The sequence below is a fragment of the Neolamprologus multifasciatus genome, chromosome 7 (assembly GCF_963576455.1).
Source record: "Neolamprologus multifasciatus chromosome 7, fNeoMul1.2, whole genome shotgun sequence".
NCBI classification, from domain to species: domain Eukaryota; kingdom Metazoa; phylum Chordata; class Actinopteri; order Cichliformes; family Cichlidae; genus Neolamprologus; species Neolamprologus multifasciatus.
In genome coordinates, this window is record NC_140445.1 from 48,939,934 (window position 1) to 48,962,160 (window position 22,227).

The window sequence follows — 22,227 nt, forward strand, 5'->3', positions numbered from 1 at the left end:
AGTCATGTTCATTTGGACAAGCAGCACTTGTTAATACAGGAAGAGTTCACTCTTGGTGATGTCCTGGTTATGTATAAGTACACAGAAAGCAGAGGCAATGTCAAATTAGGCGCAATGTAATTTTTGTTTCAAACATTAACAACAACAATAAAAAAACATGTGTGATGTTGGTGATAAAAGCCATATAATGCTGTCCTCTCAGTATTTTGAGCTTCTATTTTAAGATGTCCAAAGCTCTGCTTCAGCACCACAGATCAGTGACGGCTCTAGATAACATTTTGTGTCACCCGAAAGAACCACACAGCTGTACAGTTTATGTCATGCTGTAATAGAGCAGCCAAATAGAGTGACACCAAAGAAGCATTTTTCCTCAAATAAAAACCTTTTCACCCCTCAGCTGTAAAAGGCTGTTGGTGGGTGACATGGACACCCAAGTTTGCAAATAGGTTAACTTGAGAATGAAGCAACGTAGGAGCTCTAAATCGATACTGTAGGTGTATCTACTAAAAATCTTGAATCTCAGTGATGTCAAGGTCAAGGTGAGAGGTTGTTTTCTGAAAATCTTGTAAATGCAATAACTTCAAAACAAGGTTACACAGGATTTTGAAACTTTTTTTTTTTTAATTCCCCTTTCGCCCCTGTGGGCGGTCTATCCTTCAAGCTTGGGTCCTCTAATAGAGGCCTGGGAGCTTGAGGGTCCTGCACTGTATCTTAGCTGTTCCAAGGACTGTGCTCTTTTGGACAGAGATCTCGGATTTGTTTCTGAGATCTGCTGGAGCCACTCGCCTAGCTTGGGAGTGACTGCACCGAATGCTCCGATTACCACTGGGACTACTGTTACCTTCACACTCCACATCTTCTCGAGCTCTTCTCTGACCCTTGGTACTTCTCCAGCTTCTCATGTTCCTTCTTTCAGACGTTGCTGTCATTTCGTATCGCTATGTCTATCACTACGGCCATCTTCCTCTGCTTGTCTACCACTACTATGTCCAGTTGGTTGGCCATCACCATTTTGTTTGTCTGTATCTGGAAGTCCCACAGGATCTTAACTTGGTCATTCTTAACCACCCTAGGGGGCATCTTACATTTTGACCTAGGGACTTCCAGGCCATAGATGGCAAAGATGTTTCTGTATACACATGCCGGCCACTTGGTTATGGTGTTCCATGTATGCCCTGCCTGCTAGCATCTTGCACCCTGCTGTTATGTTGAGTTCTCAGGAACTCAATGGGCTTCTTGAGAAAGCTCTTAGGGTCCTGTTGATCTTGTATAGGCATTCCAGGATCCAGGTGTGGGGCATCGAGTCATAGGCCTTGTTGTAATCAATCCAGGCAGTGCACAGCTTGGTCAGCCTAGTCTTGCAGTCTCAGCTGACTGCTTGGTCTACCAGTAGCTAGTGTTTTGCACCTCTGGTATTCTCGCCAATTCCTTTCTGGGCCCTTCTCATGTATTGTGCCCCATTCATCTTACCGCTATGATGCCTGACAGGAGCTTGTGGCACTTGGGCAGGTTATTGACCGGTAGTTGGATGGGACTGGTCCCTTCTGGGGGTCCGTGGGGATCAGGACTGTCCGGCCTTTGGTTAGCCATTCTGGGTGTCTCTCATCGACTAGCAGCTGGTTCTTTGGTACTGCCAGACTATCGTGGAGTGCAGTCAACTTCTTCAGCCAGTAGGCGTGAACCATGTGGAGGCCTGATGCTGTCCAACACTTCATACTGGAGATCCTTTCTTGGATATATTTCTATATATATATATGTATACATATATATGTATATGTATATAGATAGATAGATATACATATATGAGAAAGAGAGAGATAAACAGATCTTCATATTGATCTTCATATTGTCAGTTTTATAGCATCTGTGTTTAACTTTTAAAAACCGCATAGATCTAGAAGACTGGCTAAGTTTCTTGCTCATGCATTGGCTCCTGCCAAATTCTTAGATAGCATCCTGTGTGTATATATAAGTTTCTATAATGTAAAGAAAAGTCTGAATATGAAACCTCTTAGAAATTACACTGGTTTGTTGGCTAGTCAGTGGAGACTGAAACCACTTCATAACTTTATGTCTTCAAAAAAGTGATAATATAAACAGAAAATGATGGATTAATTGAGTAAAGCTGCCAAAACACAGGAAGGGGATTTGAAGAACAGGAGTCGTTTGTCTAAATCAAATCACTTTATTTATGAAGTTTCATTGTATGTTCGATCATATTAAGGCAACCTTAGTTGTTTTTGTGAAACATACTGATACTAATTGGCCTAAGACAAACACAATTCATCAGCTGAGGCCCACATCCTTTACTGACAGGCATATTCACATTGATTTCCTTTTGATCAGTACGTGTTTATCGGTACAATAGCGTCCATCAACAGTACATTTAATTAAAACAGTGGCACGTATACCCAACAATCCCAAGTGGTCTACAAACAGTCTAGACTCTGTTAAATAAAGTGTATTAGAAACTACAGGAGATTCCTTTGGACTCATTTAAAAGAAATTAAAACAAGAGATTAAGTTGGTCTAAAAAAACAAAAAAGCAATATAAATTAACTTAACAGCCTCCTGTTGACAAAGAAGTTGTACTATTGCATTTATAGAAGTTCCTATAGAAAATACGTGGAATGTATAGGACAATATTATACAAAACTGGATCTTAAGGGACACTCCTCCTTACAGGTTTACAGTTGAAGCTAGTGATGAGAACACTGTTCCTAAGACATTTACACTGTGTTATACTGTAATACACTGTAGGAGATTAGTGTAATCTGTAAAACATTTAGACTGTAAGACCAGACACTGTTGCTTTACTGTGTTTGTGGGGAGTTTTGGAGCACGCTAAGTAAACCCCATTCAACACTGACAGAATCGTCGGCGACGAAGCTGAGAGCTAAACCAGCTCTTCATGCTGAGCACTACATATGAGTCCAGTTCCATTCAGGGGTCTTCATTTGTTGTAACCCAAAGACACATCTCCATCTGTGCATGCTCTGTATCCAGGGACTGCACCTCCTTTTAGTTCTGCTTTCAGCAATGACTCCGAGTCTCATTTCTTGGAAAGGAATTTCATCTTGTTTCCTGGAAAAAGCAACATATCTACATGAAGACACATTTGAGACAAAGAGCATGTTTCCATAAAGAAAAACTGGAGGATTTTACAGATGATGAATTGATCAGCTGATAAGCTGACTGCCTGAGGCTGTGCAGAGACTCTCACCTAGGCCCTTCAGGAACTTGTTGACCCCTCTTTGCTCACTCCCAGGCAGTGAGTCCAAATATTCTTGTGCTCTCACCTCAAAGAGACCTGGAGGGGAAAAAAAGAACTCGTCAAATGTGCTGTGGTATACAAAATGTAACTACAAGTTCACACTGAAGTCAGAGCAAAGTCAGAATCATCGGTGCACTGAAATGTTTCTGATACTTCTCATTTTCTTAATTTTTTGGCCAAAAAACGCATAATATCACATCGCATAATATCGTTGCTCAAAAAAGCAACACTTTAGATCTCAATAAAAAAACCTAACTGCTGGATATCTGTATGAATATGGGCCGAATGATGGGGTATGAATGAAATCATGCCTTTCACTCCTAACATCCCCACATCCTTTGATGGAAATGAATTCAAAGACACCCTGCAAATAAAAGTGTAAAAATGATGTAGCAGACTAGTCCATTTTGCTGAAATTTCATTGCAGTCTCAAAATGGTACTCAGCAGTATGTATGGCACACATGTGCTTGTATTCATGCCTGACAATGTTAGGGCATGCTCCTAATCAGATGACAAATGGTGTCCTGGGGGACTGCCTCGCAGATATGGACTGGGGCATTACTTTTGGACAGTCTGAAGTGCAACCTGGTGGTGTTCTTTTGGACTTAGGTCAGGCGAGCGTCAGTCCATGGTATCAATTCCTTCATCCTCCAAGAACTAACCACATACTCTTGTCACATGAGGCTGGGCATTGTCCAGGACCGGCGTAGAGACTGACAATACGTCCAAGGATTTTATCCTGATACATAATGGCAGATACGTTGCTGTTCCTAGACTCTAGAACTCTACATGGATACACCCCCCCCCCCAGATCGTCAATGACCCACACCAAACCGGTCATGCTGAATGACGTTACAGCAGCATAACATTCTCCACAGCTTCTCCAGACCCTTTCATATCAGTCACATGTGCTCATCTGTGGAAAGCACAGGGCACAGGACCTGCCAGTTCTGGTACTCTACAACAAATGACAGTCGGGCAGCGAGCAAAGAGCAGACTACAGGACATCAAGCCCTCAGGCCATCCTCATGAACTCTGTTTCTGATTGTTTAGGCAGAGATATTCATACCAGTGGAGTAGCCTAGGTTATCTTGTAGCTCTGGCAGTGCTCATCCTGTTCCTACTTGCACAAAGGAGCAGATACACTTTAACAATGTTAAAGTGCACTAACATTGCTCATAGCTTATTACCTCTGAGGCCTTGCCTGCGCAGATCTCTCTCCTGGATGAAGCCGGTGAACATCTGAGTCTCCATGAACACCTCCAGAAACCTTCTCAAACTCTTGGAAGTGACTGCTTTGCGAAAGGCCTCACGCTGAAAGGATGAGGAAGAAGTGGGGCTGGGCAAGGTGGTGGAGGAGACAGACTCCTCCTCCCGCTCTGTTCCACCCATGAAGAGGGAGTAGTGGCCCACCATCTCCACGAAGAAACGAACAAAAGCCTCCGACACCACTGTGCTCAGCGAGCTAGAGTCTGGCAGAGAAAAGCATTGGAGAAGAGGGGTAAAAATTAGCCACCCCCAAAAACAATTACAACAAAAAACTGCTACACATCAGAAGACATACAAGGTTGTTTCACACAGACTACTTCAAAGTATTGACACTGATCTAGATCTTGATCTAGTTTGAGAAACAGACTTTGGTTAGACTGAATGTTCCAGCAGTGTTGGAGTGAACTCTGTTGGAAAGGTTTTGCGACCACAAAGAACATGAGATTTATGCAGAGTTACACCACATTTATGGTTTTGTATTTTTAACCACAACATTTCTACTTTGAATTTCGTCATACTTCAAGGACCCTTTATTGCTAAAGGTGAATTATTAAGGAGGAAAAACTTGAATACTGGAATGAAGCTGTCCAGTCATATTAAAAAATTTAGGGGAAAAGATGGGAATGTTCTCTTGGAAAAGTTCCCAAAAGTTCCACAAATTGTTGTAGGTGTTTTGTACATACCTAATATATTTCATTGGAAAACAGCTGGCAATGAACATTAGAGCTGTGGTACATAATATTCATTACATGAAACCCAGGAAGATATGACTGGTAATGAAAACACTTCAAAGCTTTCTAAACCAGAGATTTGTGCAGACTAATATCACTAAAAAGAAGGCAGTGGCAATTAATGTAAAAAAGAAAGTTTCCACAGGACTTTATGCAGTACTTAGATGCACCCTTACTGCTTTCATAAGAATTAAGACATTAAGTAGTAGCCAAGAGTTACTAATCAAATGCACTCTTGTGAGCACCTCTATAAAAGCACAAGTTTTGGCAAGAGTGGACACCCCAGCAAATTCACCTCAGACCATGTTGTTCTCAGAGAAGCTGCCAAAAGACTAAGAGCTACATCTCAGACTCTTCAGGCCTCATTTAGCATGTTGCATGTTAAAGTTCATGACAGTACAATTAGAAGATTGAACAAGTATGGCTTGTTTGGAAGGGTTGCCAGAAGACGGTCTCTCCTCTCTAAAAGGAAAATGATGGCAGAGTTTTGATTTGCAAAGCTGCACCTGAACAACCCACAACACTCCTGGAACAATGTCTATTGGACAGACAAGAGCGTGTTTTCACCATGTTTGGTTATAACACACAGCACCATGTTTGATAAAAACCAAACACAGTATATCAAGACAAACACCTCATACCAACTGTCAAACATGGTGGTGGAAGTTATTAAGTATTGTAAAGTCAAATGCACAGCCAGCGGTCTGACAACTAAAGCTTGGCAGAAACTGAGGCCAATAATCCCAAGCACAGCAGCAAATCTACAACAGGATGTCTGACAAAGAAAAGAATTAAGAGGTTGCAATGGTCCAGTCAAAGTCCAGACCTCAACCTGAGTGATGTGCAGTGGCGGGACCTAAGAGAGCTGTACATAAACAAATGCCCGCAAACCTCCATGAAATGAAGCAACACTGAAGAGGACAGTGGCCAAAATTCCTCCCCAAGAGACTGAAAGTCACACTAAAGATGCTTACTTCAAGTTACTGCTGGTAAATGTGGTTCTGCTAGTCCTGTGAAAACTTTCTTGCTCATAGTACATTCTGTTTACACACTAAAAAACCCGAAAACCCACATTATATATGCAAGAAATAACAAGTATGACAAGTCACCGTTGGGTAGATCTCCTTTCTCACAGGCCAGCTCCCTTCTCTTGTCCAGCACATGCTCCAGAGCTGCCTGCAGCTTATGTGGAAGAATAGAGTCCTCATCATCCAGCTATAGAAGAGGAAAGAAAACTAATTTAAACAAACTTAACACGCAGCCCACTCCACAAAACATCTTTTACAGTCACAACAAGGAACTCTTGTGTGACTAGTGACATTTTTTACTGTGCTCTTTCTGTTTTATTCTCTCTTTTTTTCCTTTTCTTTTTTTTACCTGTCGAAGGAAGCGGCTGTTGCCGAGGTCAACCACCAGGACCTAACAAGAGGGAGAATGATGTTATTTCCTGAAGCTATTGTTCAGTATAGGAAGTGCCCAGAGTAAAGGGCATCACGGGCAATAAATTACAAAAAAACGAAAGAAAAACCTTGTCTTACTTCTTCTATTGGCAGCTCTTTGAGTCGAGGTAGAGAGCTGGAAAGGAGGCCAACTATAAAGGGAGTCGGGGTGCAGACTATATCCAACATGGACGGTGGGAGCACCGGGATGTATGTATGCTGCCAGGTGAAGGGATAGAGTAGAGCCACTACTGCATGACAACACTGAGACAACGTACTGTGGAAAGAGAAAGAAAGTGTAAAAAAAATATTGTCATAATCTGGTAAACAGATGAATAAATCTTCCAATAAAACCAGAAAATGGGCAAGTGTTATCATTTGTCTTCTGTCTTGCCTCCCTCCCTCCACCAACCACCTTACTTCCTGTTGAAAGCGAGTTTTTCTGTCCCACTGTTGCCAACTGGTTACTCATAAGGGGTTGTCTGATTGTTTGGATTTTCTCTCTATTATCCTACGATTTATGTTATAGTATAAAGCGCCTTTAGGAGATTTTGTTTCTCAGGTCAAATTTAAACTTTAAACTAATTTAACATTAGTATGATTCACCGTGTAGTATGTAATCCCAAATCCCTGTATTATTAGATAAAACACTTCTATATTTGAATATATACATAGAACCTGTAACTATTTTAATATGAAAGCACAATGTAGGCTGTTCCTGTACTGAGATAACATTATTTTCATATCTAATCCCATTTATTATGTTGGGAATTCCCAGAAATCATAGCTAGTAAACATGGATAATGTCCAGACAGTGATAATAATAGCTTTTGCTCTTTGAGTCACATGTTCTGGAGAAATGTTGGTTCATATATGATAATATATCCTTGACATTCACAACAAAAGGAAAACACAAAATCACAGTAAAAAAAAAGTCTAAAATAGAAAGAAAATCCCTACCACAAGATGGCGCTATCCTCCTTCTCAAAAAATAACTTCCCCTGCCAACCACTTATTAATGTGGAGCATGTTGAGAAAAGTTCCCCATTCAAACCCGCTGTCACCCTAAAATGAGTGTGGATGACGTATGAAGTGAAAGGTTTGAAGGAACCATGTTTGTTTGTAGACGTCAAACTGCACACATGGTGTTAGCTCAGCAGCCATGCTTTAAAGCCTTACTCCTTCTTGTCTGGCATCCATGACAGTTTTCCAGGGAAAAACTGATTGTTCCCCAGGCGACTGTATAACACAACAGCATTCCTTCCTCTCACACTTTGGTCAGCGATCTTCTTTTCCCTAGACTGCCTGTCTACTTGAAATCTCTGTGTCATATCATTCAAACTCTCTGATCTTTTTAGCATCACAACCCTGTCTTGAATAGTCTTATCAGCAACGATTTATGAAGCAAACAAACTAAATAACACAGTGGCTGAACCCAGCAGCACGAGAGCCAACCTGAGTTTGTCAGCAGTGAAGATGACCCTGCGCTCCAGCAGCAGGGAGGCAAAAACTCTGAGGAGAAGACGCAGACTTAATGAAGAGAAGAGACATTCAAAGTCTACGTGTTCCAGGCGGGAATCTGACGGGCGGCACAGTTCTATCACCTGCAGTAAAGAAAGAGGCGTGTAAGGCACACAAAAAGAAGAAAGAAGACGCTTAGATACAAATTACAAAGCTACTAATGCGATTATTTCTATAGTTTTAAACAATGCTGATTTGGGTAAGAGACTCCTTTGTAAAAATGTCTTTGTACCTCTGTCCCAGAGCCAGGTAGGAAGTTTTTGACGGTGATAGTTCTTCCTGGAGCAGGGAAGGGAGCCTCCATGATGCCTCTCATGAAAGGCTGCACCAGGGCAGGGGAGATCGCCCTCCTCTTTTCCACTTCATCCAGAATCTGTAAGAGACAGGAAAGGGAACACTTTGGTTTCAGCACCAGCAACCTGTAGTTATTGTGTTACAAAAAAATGACAATACTCTATACAGATCTAATTTACCATTCAAATATTTGGGCCAAAATGTAGTTAAAAGATAAAATATAATAACATCTCCGCAATCAAACTTTACTCACCTCCCTGCTATTTATTCTTATAGAATTCCTTTCACCAGTAAAAAATAAAATAGAATAAAAAAGATGACTTTAAAGCTGTTAAAACTGCATTTGATTAATTTTCCATTCTAAATTAATTTGCAAGCATCTCATTAGCCCAGCAGCCCACACAAAGTCAAGCACAGATCACCTGATCAATTGATGCCACTCATCTTCTTGTCACTATAGTTCCAGACTCAAATCCCTAATTTCCTTTTAGGAAAGTGGATATTATTATCCAAATGCATTTATTCTGACCATAATGCAGTATGAATATGGTGCCACATTAAAACACAACAAACAGCTAACACCCTGACTCAATCATGTGTACTCCTCTACTCTACAAACACACTCTACGCATCTGTGCTGAATTAAAGCGTGTGTAGCTGATTGACTACATGTTGAAGATATTTAGAAAATTCTTCCATGCCCATGTATGTGTCCTTAGTAATCAAACTTTAGCTAAAGCATATGTACGCTGCAAAACATTTACACAGGTCAACATGCAGATAAATCTAAGGCTCATTACAGGGGAGCTCTTCCACTGAAGCGACCACATCAGCTGCGTTGCACATGTGTCGCTTTACTGTAGCCATGGATACGAGCCCCTGTGGGAAAGGGGACTGGGGAAAGTGTGGGTGGAGTTCTTTGGGCACCGAGGGTGGTACTTTTTAATGGTGGTTTGTGTTAACACGTGCCGTTCAAAGCAGTGTAACTGAATGCAAGTCACGGCTCTGAGTATAGTTTGCACATTTGTGCCTGTGCTTAAGTCACTGCTGTGTATCTACCTTGGAGAAGAGGTCAAAGCATCCCAGGCGGCTGACGATACAGTAGACTTCAGGGAGCCTTCGGCCTTTGCCACTGGGCTGTGAACAGCCAGAAGGAAAGAGACAGACAGGTTCATAACACAAGACTGCTCAAGCAACTACAACTAGAGGATTAGAGCAGTGAAGCAAACCAAAGCCTTTATTTGACAGAAACTTTACAGCTACATTCATGGGAAAAAAAACATAAATCATCCATATTCAAGAAATACGTTGGAATGAGAAAAAAACAGCAGAAGGCTTTAAACAGACTAAAATGAGGGGTTAGTTTTATTAAGCCTGAATTAGCAGAAACCTGCAACCGTAACCAGAAGCATTTTAAGAGCATACCAGTAAACGACGGCAATACCCAAAACGTCTGCTTCCATCTTCACCAGTCAGTACAAATGAGAAGGTCTCGCTGGGGATGTAAAAGGGAAAGATAATTCAAACAATCATATAAAAAACATCTTAAAACTGTTAAATCACGAAAAAACAAAAAACGCAGGGTCAGGTTTTTACCACCAAAACCTTACTTTGTAAACACAAAGAGCCCTCGGGACAGGGTCACTCTGGAAAACAATCACACAACACTTCCTAACCTCTACCTGACAGGTAATCATTCACTGCTGTTAACCTTCATGACAGGGGAGAGTGTCAGCCAGTCCACTTTAATCATATGCTTGGTTGCCCTCACCCCTCAGACATCTGTCTCTGGATAATTATTAGCCATCGCCATCACACAATCATCACTTCTCAGAACAATGTGTACATTGACCGGAGGCATTGAGTAATACAGCTTGTAGAGCAAACAAGGAGAGTAATTTCTGTAATAACAAGTTAGGTGCATGGTGTTAGAGCTACCATTTCTCCTGAAGGCACTAAAAATTTGCTAATTTCCAGTAATTTGTCAGTCATGACTGACTAGTCTTTGGGACTTTCAGCTTTCAACTTTCTCAAGTGATAATCAGTGAGGAAAACAGCTGAGTGAGCTGTCACCACTCCAGAGGGAAATTTCTGTGTCCATGTTTGCTTTCACTTCACATTGTGCTTGTGTGCCGTGGCAGCATTCAGATCCAAACTGACCTGGGAAAGTTGTCGACCGGTGCCCAGTCTTTGGCGTCTGGGAAACAAAACTGCGGGATGACCTTCAGCTGGTCCTCAGTCTCTCGCATGAACTTGAAGCTCCTTTCAAGCTGGATGAGAAAAAAAACACATAAAATAAAGAGATTCCAAATAGAGGTCAAAGCATTAGGCTACTAAGCACCATTAAGGTATTAGGACATCATATCTCGCAGACGCAGCTTTTAAATTAAAGAAAGAAACAGCGACAGGCATTTGCACTGCAGACGTGCAATGACTGAATATAGAAAGATTCACAGTTAAACTACTTAGTGCATATTTTGGCCCCACATGTCTGAGTTCAATCAGTCTTTGATTTTAACTTATTAAAATTTGAGGTCGGTGTCTTTTTCTTCAATCAAAACTAAACCAGTATCACTGCTCAAATCACCACACTGCTCATAAACTGGGGTGTACATGTTTCCTTATAAATAATGGTCAGGCAGACAGCAGACAATGTAGATTTTTCAAAAAGTTTACATATAATATTCAGCGTCACTCGTTTTGCTCCAGTAACACTTCTGTTTTACCTTGAGAGGAAACTGCTGTGTGACTTCCGGCAGGTATGGAACTCCAGCTTTGGTCTTATGGAGCGCAACAACTATAAAATACTCAAAGAGTTTCCTCTCTTGCAGTTCCATCAAATCCCTCTCCAAGGTCCGGTACCGCCCCGTCTGCCTCAACATGGACTGGACCGACACAAGCCGCTGGCTATGAGCTGTGGAACACAGAAACACATTTCATCAACATGCATGTATGAGGTCCACAGATATATATACAATGTGTGTGTGAGTTGCAGTGAAACCACAAATTACAGCCTGCATTTCCAGCTTTAGCTATATCACAGAACTGGAAGAAAACTACACAAGCTCACATCGTGCTTCTTTGTAATTTATATCATTAATATTAAAATGTCCTGCTGAATGAAAAACATTTACATTATAGATTGCACTATGTAGCACGTCTTTTGGATTTTCACCTTTTAGTTTCTCCTCCGTGTCGCTTTCCGACTCGCTGTTCTCGTCTGTCACTGAAAACAAAAGAGAAGAAAAGAAAAGAGTGGAAAAAAGGAAAGACAAGACTACAAATAACAATCACAGGAAATCACATATTTGCCCTCTTTTTGGTTGATTTACAGCACCAGTAAAGTCGGAAAAGGCCCCCAAAATATTAAATGACTTCTGCAATACTTGTTTAAATAATGAGATAGAATGGACACATAAAGGCAAGACTGCAAAGCACATGGAGTGGATTGACTGCTGAGAGTATTAAAGGTAAACTATTAATAAACTACAACAAAGAAAAAAATGAAGAAATAAAAAAAAAACAATAATATAATTTGTGCCAAAAGGTACATATTCTTAAAACAATGATCACAATCAAAATTAGTATGAGAAATTTTTTTTCCAGTTTGTCAATTTTTTTGTAGTCATGACCAAACAGTTATCATAATAGAAAACAGAAAACAGCTATTAGCGACTGAAGTTTTATGGCAGCACGTAATATTTGAATGTGGGCCCCACATGAGCTTTCTATTGCCAAGCGCACTGTGGACTTAGTGTTATACTGCATTTAATGGCAACTGGGAACCCATGATTGTCTAAACGTTGCCTTGCATGGTAAAGTCCTGTTTTTCTGTCTATGAGTTGCCTATTTTCTGTGCCTTTAGTTTTCATTGGACTACCAATCTAGTTTCCCTTATGAAGATTACTAAAAACTCCACATGGTGCCAGACAATCACTGAATTAAGTAAAATTGAATTCATGTCTCTACTTGAGATGACAGACATATTAAAAAATGCAACCTCCTTCTTGAAAGCGCTGCAGTAGCGGACACAATGTTTCACAAGTTAAAGATGTCCGTGCAGTCAGTTTCGATTTTCTTTCACTAAATCAGAGATAGACAGTAGCCTGGTGTTACACTTGATGGCTCACCTCTCCCTGAGCTGGACTCAGCAGACTGAGACACCTTCTTCATGCGTTTCTTCCCTCTGCGCGCCTCGAAGATCCCATTGATCTTCACCACCATCTGGAGAAGTTGAGAACAGAAACACAAAGGCTTTAACCCTTTAAACTGATAAACAAAAATGTGCCTGTACCAAGATCCTTTCAGTGCAACCTCAGTGAGCCCTTTTCATTAGGTACTCTTCCACACAGGAAACGTACAGTAGAAATGTTCTTGCTCCTCTATAAATCCCAAAGTGGGAGTTCGTACCTTAGGGATTTTCCTCCGTCTGCGATTGTAAGGGTCCCCTGAGAGACACGGGGTGTCGTCGGGGCTGCTGGGCGTGGAGGGGGGGCTGATACGGGAAGGTGAGGAGATGCCAGTGTCTCTGTTGGTCTTACGTAGCTCGGGGACCTTGAAGCTTCGTCGCTCTGAGTTTTGTCTCAAAAAGCCGGACTTGGAGGAGAGCTGATGGGGACAAACACATTTTAGCATACTTTTAGGTTAGGTTAGGTTTTCCGATTCCATTGGATCTATTTGATTATCGTATTTATCCATATTTATCCATCCTTAATGTACCTTATTTGGCGTGCTGGGAACAGGAGATGAAGAGGCAGGTGAAATGCATTTGCTTCCCAAACAGCTTCTCTCCAGCTCAATATCTTCATAGGGGTTCTCCTTGGACGGGGGATCTTTAGAAGCAAAAGCACATGTTTTTAACGTCACAAGTTACACAATAGTGCGCTCGTTCCAAAGCACAGATAAGCACTCTTTCCATATCGCTCACGTTTGATTTGCCAGATGATTCCTACTCCAGATGTGCGGAGAGCTATTACAAGTAGCAGTATGTGTAACCCAGCTCATATTTCATCATGATAAGACGTTTGCACAGCTAAAGTTAAAAGCAAGCCCTGCATATACGAAGTGGGGTAGCTTTCCAAAGCCTGTCTCTTTCTTTCTCTCCATCTGCCTCTGTCTCTCCCCTGCTCTATCAATCCATCCACCAGATGTGACTTATACGCAAATAAAGAGGGACGTTCAGTTCCCTGTTCCTTCTTGCTCAGGAAAAAGACAAAGTGTGCTGTTTTCCACATTGCTTGCTGAAGAGAGTGTCACACTAATCTCCATAATGTGTTTCTGTGTGCTATCAGCTAGTCAAACCCATCAAAGAGGCATGAGACTGAACACATGTGATGGCAACAGTTGCCTTCCTCTCTGTCTGCAAACAGTGACATGCGACTGTGTGTTCAAAGGGTGTTTGTGAAAAGCTTGTGGGTGGAGGGAGGCAAGACTTTGAGGACATCACAAGCATTCATCACTGCCTCCCTGAGCAGTTTTATTAGTAGACATATAGTTAGTCTGACTCGCTTTACCCATGGGAGGTTATTGAGAGTTCAGTGAACAATGTCTGAGAGTTTTAACTAACACTGCTGTACAAAAGGAGGAAACTAACAAGGTTAAAATAAGCTCCAGCATCACTCAGAAGTAGTTGAACTTAATTTGATTGTTGCCGGCAAAAACAGCCACCATTACATACCAGTCTGCCCCCCACCCCATACCCTCCACCACCACCATCCCAGAGCCCTGACAATCACAGAAGCCAACCTCAGCTACAATGCAACCTCACACAACGCCACTATTGTGCGTTATGAAATTAAATGCGCTCTAGGTGGGGTCGGCATAATACGACAGACAATAAGTGAGGAATTTCTATTTATATTTTTTTAATAAAAGCTGAGCGGCAAAGCTCTAAATTACAAAAAAATAAATAAAAGCAGTAGCGTAGAGATTTTGCCCTCTTTATCAACTCTGTCAGTGAACTCTGTAACACATGCTTGTGTGAGAAATTCAACTCAAGGGTCTTGAAGCATCGTCACAAAACACTTTCTTGCAAACTTTGAGTCAGTTTATGAATTTGTGTGCAAGGCAAAATGTTACAGAGATCATTTTTTGGTATGTAATATTTACCTATTATGTCCTCATAGACATTCTCCTCTGATAAAGTGCGTGTTAAGCCCAGTCTGGATTGATGATACCAGTTCACCTGGGAACTTTCTGCAGACGACTGAAGCAGGTCCTCAAATTCATAGGACTTCCTGATGGACAGAGGAGCACAAAGACGAAGGAGTTTTGACTGATATCTTAAAGCGAACATGTGTCACGGTAATGTTTTTGATTTTTTCTTTTCACTTGCAAAACATGAAACTGATGTTTCAGTTTGTTAGCTGCATCATCTAAATAAACACATCTGTTTCATCAATCCAAATGTATCCACTGGAGCACAATGCATACATTTACACATGCATGCACAATCAGTAAATCAAAAGTCTTGGAATCAAAGTAATTCTGTGCAATTTTACTGCATTAGATTATACAGAATAATTATTTAACAGAGTACATCACAGTATCATGCCTTGCTCCCTTTATATGAAATAAAGTTAGATAAAGTAAATGCAGTGTCGCCGTTCTGATGCAGTTTTAGCCAAAACTGAACAATACTGGATGATGTGGATCTGGTGACTGGTGAAGGAACATCTATGGAAAAGCACCCTGCAATGGACACTCAAGAGGGAGACAGCCTGACCAAACAAAGGGCTTGACACAGCAACACACTTGAGCACACACTTGAGCGAGGCCTCCACATATGGTATGGAATGTAACAGATCCAAGCCAAGCTCCGAAACAAGAATTCAGACCACTGGAAAAAGCGAACAATAGATGTGCTCAATACTGCAGAGTTCACATTTTTTTGGTTTCCCTACAGAGAGTCCTGCTTTTTTGATTGTAACCATCTGAACTGAAGGGCTACCGAGAGCCGAAAAGTCAAACATCTTTAACCATTTGCGATCAAAAGACTACTTTTCAGATCTATCAGATTTTGCACTTTTAACGTAATTATGCCAAATAAATTTTTAACAGCTCATTTTTTTGTAATTCTGTGAAAAAGCAAAGCTTTTTGACATGACTCTTCATGTTGCTCTTCTATTATTCCAGTGGAGTTTTTTTGGATGGAGGAACTAGTTGCGTCGGTGTGTACATTCCTGAGATCAAACCAATGAGCTCATTTTGTGGGATATTTAGAAAAAAGGATGAGGTCACCGGTGATTCTGATTTACAGCAGATGTGGGAAATGTTGTACACCTCCATGTTTGTTTAATGCTGATGGGGGGAGGGTTTAAGGACATGTACACCGAGCTATCACCGGCCAATCCAGTTCCCACTTTACAACTTTTGGAAAATTGTAGCTTTTGCGGTGTGTGGGCTGGGTTAACTTTATTTTTCCACATTTTCAGCATGTTATTAAACTTGAGTTTAATAATCTAACATTCTTGGTCAGGAAGGATATTTTTCCCTTCTTTCTTTTCAGTGTCTTACCTGTTGCTACTGTTACGTGCTTTATCTGCCCAAGGTCTCCTGCAAACTCCTGGGGGTGGGCACGTGGGTAGAGGTGGAGGAGGAACGGAGGGCAAAGGAGGCAAGTTCCTTCTTCCCTTCCCCAAGAAAGGCCCTGAAGCTGGGGTGGCGGGCGGCGTGTGGTGCTGGAAGGTTCTTTGAGGTTTAGGGAGAGGGTTTATAGATGGAGCACCTGGCTCATTGTACACATTCTCTGAATCTCCATCCCTCCATCTCCGTGTCCCACTAGGTCGAGCCATGTCAAAAGTCCCAAAAATGGGCTCATTTCCCCTCTTTTCTGTCTCCTCCAGCTCTTCCTTAGAGGGAGGACAGAAGTAATTCCCTGGGAATGCCAGTGAAGGTCTGTCAGGAACCTCCTTTGTTGCCTTCTCCAGTTTCTTAACATGAGTTAAAACACTTTTCTTGTCTTGGGGTTGTTCTGTTGGCTTAGAAGCCCGAAATTCCCTCTCTACCATCACTTCTCTGTCTTTGTTTGCTGGGGCTTCTGGGGATTTAGGTCTCGAATCCCCCAGCTTACCAACATTCTCCTTCCCTGAGTCTTGTCTGTCCCAGCTGACAAACCTCTTGCTGTCTGTCCTTTGGACTTCTGTAGTTTTGGATTCCTTTTTCCTCACTGTCTCAGCTTCCTTCAGTGTCGCACTTAGTGGACATGTTCCTGAAATAGTTACTGGGCCAGACTCTTTCTTGCCCTCCCACTGGGATATCTTATCACGGATGCTGGCGGTTTTGGCTCCTGCTGGGCTCTTGTTGTGGTTCAGCTTAGCGCACAGCCCGTTTTCCATGTTGGGAGCCCGTGGGTCAGTAGCAGGAGTCGTGGCTCTCCTGTGAGCCAGCATGGAGTCAGGAGGACCTGGGCTGAGGAGAGGAGAGAGGTGATTCTTTATGGACACAGTGATGTCCCTCCTGTCTCTGTCCACTGGTGACCCACACACCTCTTTGGGCTGGGGCACCACTGCTGACGGAGCCTCGCCAAGCTTCAAGCCACAGCACTGGAGCCTAGGAAGGAAAGATACGGAAAGATGAGCGTGCACACAAATTAAAGGAGAAAAAATACTAGGGAGACATGGCAGTAAATCAGTTAATTAAGAAACCTGTACACAGAACTAAAGGACACAATTAAATCTCATTATTGTTTGATTTTAATGCAGACACAATGAAGAACCAAAAGGAAAATAGCAAAACACATGGTAAACTCTGCATTTATACCAGCATCTTGCGCAATGACACTTCAGATGAGCCCCTGACATTATTAGAAGAAGCTGCACACACTAATACACTTTTGACAAAGCCATAATATGGAAAATGCCAACAGAGAACACAAAATACTTCAAAAATAACATCTCAAAAAAACCACACACTATTCAGATAAGCTCTCCTTAAACCTGTCAAAAACTTTAGAAATTCAACTCGAATTTCTAAAGTTGAATTTTAGAAATCTAAAGTTGCAGTCTCACATGACTGCAAGACTACAAAATGTTTGTTATAGATTATGATCTTCCATAACCAGAGCTTTTATTTCATGTGGGACAAAAGAAAAGGTCCAGTCCTTCTGAAACAGTGTATTACAGTTTTTAGGAAGGAAGTTTTCTGCAAGCTTGAACAAAAAGAAAACAAAAGATGCAACCAGACTGTGTGGAAGGAGCGAAAGGAAACCGAAAGAGAAAGAAAAGCAAAAGCTGCAGGCTTTTCTTGGTAAAGCAGCAGTGAGAACTGTGTAGATTAAAAAAACAGAGGGATGGATTGCATTGGACTGTCGTCAAATCTAATAATGAATTGTGCAATATTTTTTTTAAATTGTCCACTTCCGCTTTTACTGTACACAGCAGAGAATCTTAAAATTGGCCACACAATCCCAGTGCTTACGGTTCCACCCAAACAGAGCTTTGTTTTACGGGCCAAACAGGAATTCTTGTTAAAAGAGCTCAAACATCTGTTGGGTGCCTCTGTCTCAGCTGTGATTCACTCCTGGAACATTACTGAGTCGTGACTGTTTGAACTCTGGGTTTGAGGGTCAAAGTTTACGAGCTACACACAAAGCTATTTCTGGAGAGCGAGATGCAAGTATGCGCAGATGACGAGAGGGAGCTAAGTGTGGACGTGCATCTTTTCTTTTCCGCTCCTGACCCACAAAACTCTGTTCTGGCCCAAAAGCCTATTCATCAAATGACTTGAATTTCCAACAAACAGAGGAAATGCTGGGTGACTTCTGATGACATTGCTGGATGTGAAAACCAACAGTCATGCAATCTAGAGGAAATCTCCAGGGAGGGGGAGGGGGGAATTACTTTCCTCAAAGACCTTCAAAGACAAGGCAAAACTTGATGAAAGTATGATCACGGAGGAAAAGATCTAATTCTCTTCCAAATTAGGAAGGTCAATAAAAAAAGAAAGTTAAGGAGAGCCAGATTAGGTAGAGACAAGTGACTGAGCCAAAGAAGAAAAAAATGGTAGTCTTTTTCAGTTGATAAAGAAAAACTAACAATAAATAGTGGACATTTACTGCAATGTAATTAAGGGCAGATTCAGGGTCACCTGGGACAGCTCTAACGCTATGCATTATTGAAGAGGAAGGTTTTAAGCCCAATCTTAAAAGTAGAGATGGTGTCTGTCTTCCACATCCAAACTGGGAGCTGGTTCAACAGAAGAGGGACCTGGAAGATGAAGGCTCTGTCTCTCATTCTGCTTTTAAATACTCTAGGAACTACAAGTAAGTCTGCCATCCTAGAGCAAAGTTCTCTATGAGGGTGATACGGTACTTTCGGTGGGTCTCTGAGGGTGGAAAGGAGGCTACTGCAGGAGTGTTTGAAATGGACAAAAATATTCCTGTTCATCGGCTTTGGACTTTTCCCTGAGAGAAATGTCTGGAACCTTTTGAGCAACTGTGACTGGCATGGCAGGCCCTCAAAACAACAGACATCAAAATCTTCCACCCCTATTGGCACAAACAAAAAGGAAAATCCCATCATTATAATCTAAATAGAAACTAATGAATGCTGTAAGGATGACAGAAGGGGCCTTGAAGAGTGGTCATGGACGCATCAGACAGTGGCAGCAGGGGGGCAGTAACAGTATCAAGATGCCAGATGGCGGCCTCTGCCCTGTTCTGCTCCCCTTCCCTGCTATTGTTGTACTGTTGAGCTTAATGAAAAGGGGTGTCTCCTCCTTGCTTAAGTCCACTTCAGAGCTTTCTGTTAGCTATGGGACCATTTCTTGAAATTTGGAGGAAGTTGTGCTTTGGCCAGCTAGTATGTTCCACTACTGGCATTAACCGTACTGTTATTTATTTGGGGTGGCTGTGGCTCAGGTGGTAGAGCAGGTCATTTTACCAACTGGAAGGTTGGTGAAGTGATCCACAGCTCCTGCTGTGTCAAAGTATCCTTGGGCAAGATACTGAACGCCCAATCAGTTTCCCCGAACACAACCATTGGAGTGTGTTTGAATATCATTGTGTGTGTGATTAGGTTGCAGTAAAAACTGAGTAGAAAGAAAGTGTATAGGTACCAGTCTATTTACCATTCGTATATCGAAGCTCAACTTGTATGGTTGAAGCTCCTCAACCATACAAGTTGGAATTAGATACCATACTACACGATATCATAGAAGCAAAATGGCAACCTATTCAATTGGCTTTTAAGGCACCCACCCGTTGACTGATTGGTAGATGCAGTTGTCAGTGTTTGTACAGAGCAGCAGGGCCCTCCCACCGGTCATGGTGCTAGCAGCTGGCATCCTGAGAAGACAGGTAAAAAAAAAAAGAGAGAGACGGTCAGCCAGTCAGTCAGAAAGATGGAGTGTCTATTAAAAAGGAAAACAGAATTATATTTCAGCTTGCAGGTCAAAAAGTTACAAAAAACAGTATAAGTAAAAATATTTCAGCTTGTATTTTTTTCTCATAAATAGGCAGACATATAGATTCTCTTAGGGAGTCGTGTGTGAAAGTAAACTACCAAATGGCTCAAACAAATCTCTTATTTTAAAACTCATTTTTGAAGACAGCCGCAGAGAAGCAGACCTCACAGACTGCATGGAATACAACTATCATTCCTCACTTGGTCAGTAATTGGAGAATAGCACTGAAAAACGCCTAAACAGCCAACAGGCATATTAGGTTCCCATTAGCCATGTGGCATTATGGAAAAATACAAAAAAAGAAAAGAGACCCACACTGTAATGCAATTAAGATCCATTAGGATTATATCGGCGGTTGTGAGACAGGAGCACTCAACTTTTTATGTTATCCTCAGCGTTTTGCCCTTTTTTGCATTTGCCAGATCAGATTTCTGATGCACTGCAGCACACACACACATTTTGTTTTTACACATTACAAATTCTCCTTTATTTCAGACAAGAGCTTCCTTAATTTGTTGTCTATCTTCCAGCCACACATTTTCCTGCTGTTGTTTATCACAGGCAAGTAGTGCCGAGGCGAGGGTGAGGGGACATGCTCAGTTTTAAATTATTACTGGGTCCATTTGTCAGCGCACAATGAAACCAGATCCACTTGGAGCGCAGCAAGGCCTTCTATATGCAACACTGAACTGGAGCCACTGGTGCACAGTGCTCATTGCTTGGCCTGTAAACACTGGTGGAGGGCTGGCATGAAGCAATAGGCCCTGGCCTTTTGCTTCTGGCAAGTAGTAGTAAACGCAAGGGAAAAAAGAGATAGTTCAGGGCCAAGTCCTGCTGTATTCATGCTTTTAATTCTACAGTAAATTCACAAAGCCACTAATACATGCATTGCCACCCTGCTGCATAGCCAAACACAAAACCCCATATGAAAACACACCTACATAGACTTCTACATCCTGCCAAGGAGTCCATATGCCAGGCCCACACGCGGATTTATGTGTTTGACTTCTACCACATGTGCTCGGATACTTAGAGGTGTTTGCAGGCCGTTAAACATTTCCTGGCCTGGCTCTCCCTCTCTGAGGGGTATGTGAGCCAAATTGACCCAAATTCCACAAATTGTTGTCCTAACTGCTAGTGAGGGGGGAGAGTCCAAAAAAAAAGTCAAAATATCAAATGAAAAAAAAGTAAATTGCAAAATAATATAAATAGCCGAACTCTTCCCTGAGCTAATAGCATAAATAGCCCTCAGTGTTTTAAAACGTTTTTTTGCCTTATGTGTTTTCCTCTTTGAGAATGAAAGAGCAAATGGAGTATGAGGAAGAGTTGTGGTCTGGTCTGATTAGAAGCTGACCACAAGAACAATGTGTCATCCTTTTTAGCTTCTAGCTTTTGCCCACAGCTCAAGCCATTCATTCTTTTGTGTTTAGCTCCCCATCAGTCCGAAGCCTAGCCCCCGAGGGAGGAGAAGGAGGAGGGAGGTTTGCGTCAGCCATCCACTGGCCTGTAGGCCCAAATTATTTTCAGCTGTGAGCTGAGCGGGGTCACATGTTTGAGGAGAAACATCAAGTGATTTTTTTTTTCTTCCTCCCCCACCTGATTATTTTCTTCTTACGAGAAAAACCCAACAAAGAAACGAAGAACAGAAATCCAGCATGGAAAAGAGGGTGGGCGCGGAGAAGCATGAAGACTTCCACAGGGATGTTATGCCGTAATTAAACTGTAAAACTTTTACGATTTAATTCTTTTCTGCATTGCAGAAGGGTGTTGCATGTCACGAGGGGGAAGGGGGTGGGGTGGATGGAAGACAGGAAGAGAGGAGAGCAGTGGTGGTGCAGCTGGAGAGACAGGGGTTGTCAAAGCCAAAGAGGAAAGTAGATATTGCAAAGAAAAATATGAGTATACTGTTGCACTGTGAAAACAGTGCATGCTTTTAGGCTGTCCCACTTCATTGTTAGGATCCCCAAGGCCAAAATTCTCAGCCTTAAAAGGTAATTTGGTATTTTCATTTTGACTGATGCGCTTCCCAGCATTTGCCTGAACCTGACGAGCAGCGGTGTATTCACAGCTTGTAAAAGTGGTAAATTCGACAGCATTGCTGGTTTTACAGCATTCGGTTACTGAGGAAACTTTTCTGGGAGGGTGCTAAGGCTTTTGTCTGCAACATCTATTGGCAGCCATTGTTAACGCTGACCTCTAGAAAAAAAGATGGCCGCCATAACAATGCAGAGGTTGAGGGAAGTCATCTGCTGAGACCAATAAAAACATCACGGGGAAACTGCGACCCAAAAGACC

General features: G+C 41.9%; 1 protein-coding gene across 1 annotated transcript in view; it reads right to left on the bottom strand.

Moving 5' to 3' along the window:
- Positions 1–2,162: 2,162 nt before the first annotated feature.
- Positions 2,163–22,227, bottom strand: part of LOC146515198 (DENN domain-containing protein 2A) — a 32,106-nt gene continuing 12,041 nt past the window's right edge. Inside the window, exons 2-20 of the mRNA XM_085165806.1 lie at positions 19,727–19,813; positions 16,045–17,079; positions 14,638–14,765; positions 13,249–13,361; positions 12,940–13,137; positions 12,660–12,753; positions 11,705–11,755; positions 11,256–11,443; positions 10,690–10,799; positions 9,955–10,024; positions 9,589–9,666; positions 8,468–8,608; positions 8,170–8,318; positions 6,814–6,991; positions 6,653–6,694; positions 6,385–6,490; positions 4,466–4,747; positions 3,224–3,310; positions 2,163–3,084 (exon numbers count right to left, since the gene is read on the bottom strand). Coding sequence (XP_085021932.1) covers positions 3,053–3,084; positions 3,224–3,310; positions 4,466–4,747; positions 6,385–6,490; positions 6,653–6,694; positions 6,814–6,991; positions 8,170–8,318; positions 8,468–8,608; positions 9,589–9,666; positions 9,955–10,024; positions 10,690–10,799; positions 11,256–11,443; positions 11,705–11,755; positions 12,660–12,753; positions 12,940–13,137; positions 13,249–13,361; positions 14,638–14,765; positions 16,045–17,079; positions 19,727–19,812 — 3,168 coding nt within the window. The 5' untranslated portion in view covers position 19,813 and the 3' untranslated portion in view covers positions 2,163–3,052. The remainder of the gene's footprint in view (positions 3,085–3,223; positions 3,311–4,465; positions 4,748–6,384; positions 6,491–6,652; positions 6,695–6,813; positions 6,992–8,169; positions 8,319–8,467; positions 8,609–9,588; positions 9,667–9,954; positions 10,025–10,689; positions 10,800–11,255; positions 11,444–11,704; positions 11,756–12,659; positions 12,754–12,939; positions 13,138–13,248; positions 13,362–14,637; positions 14,766–16,044; positions 17,080–19,726; positions 19,814–22,227) is intronic.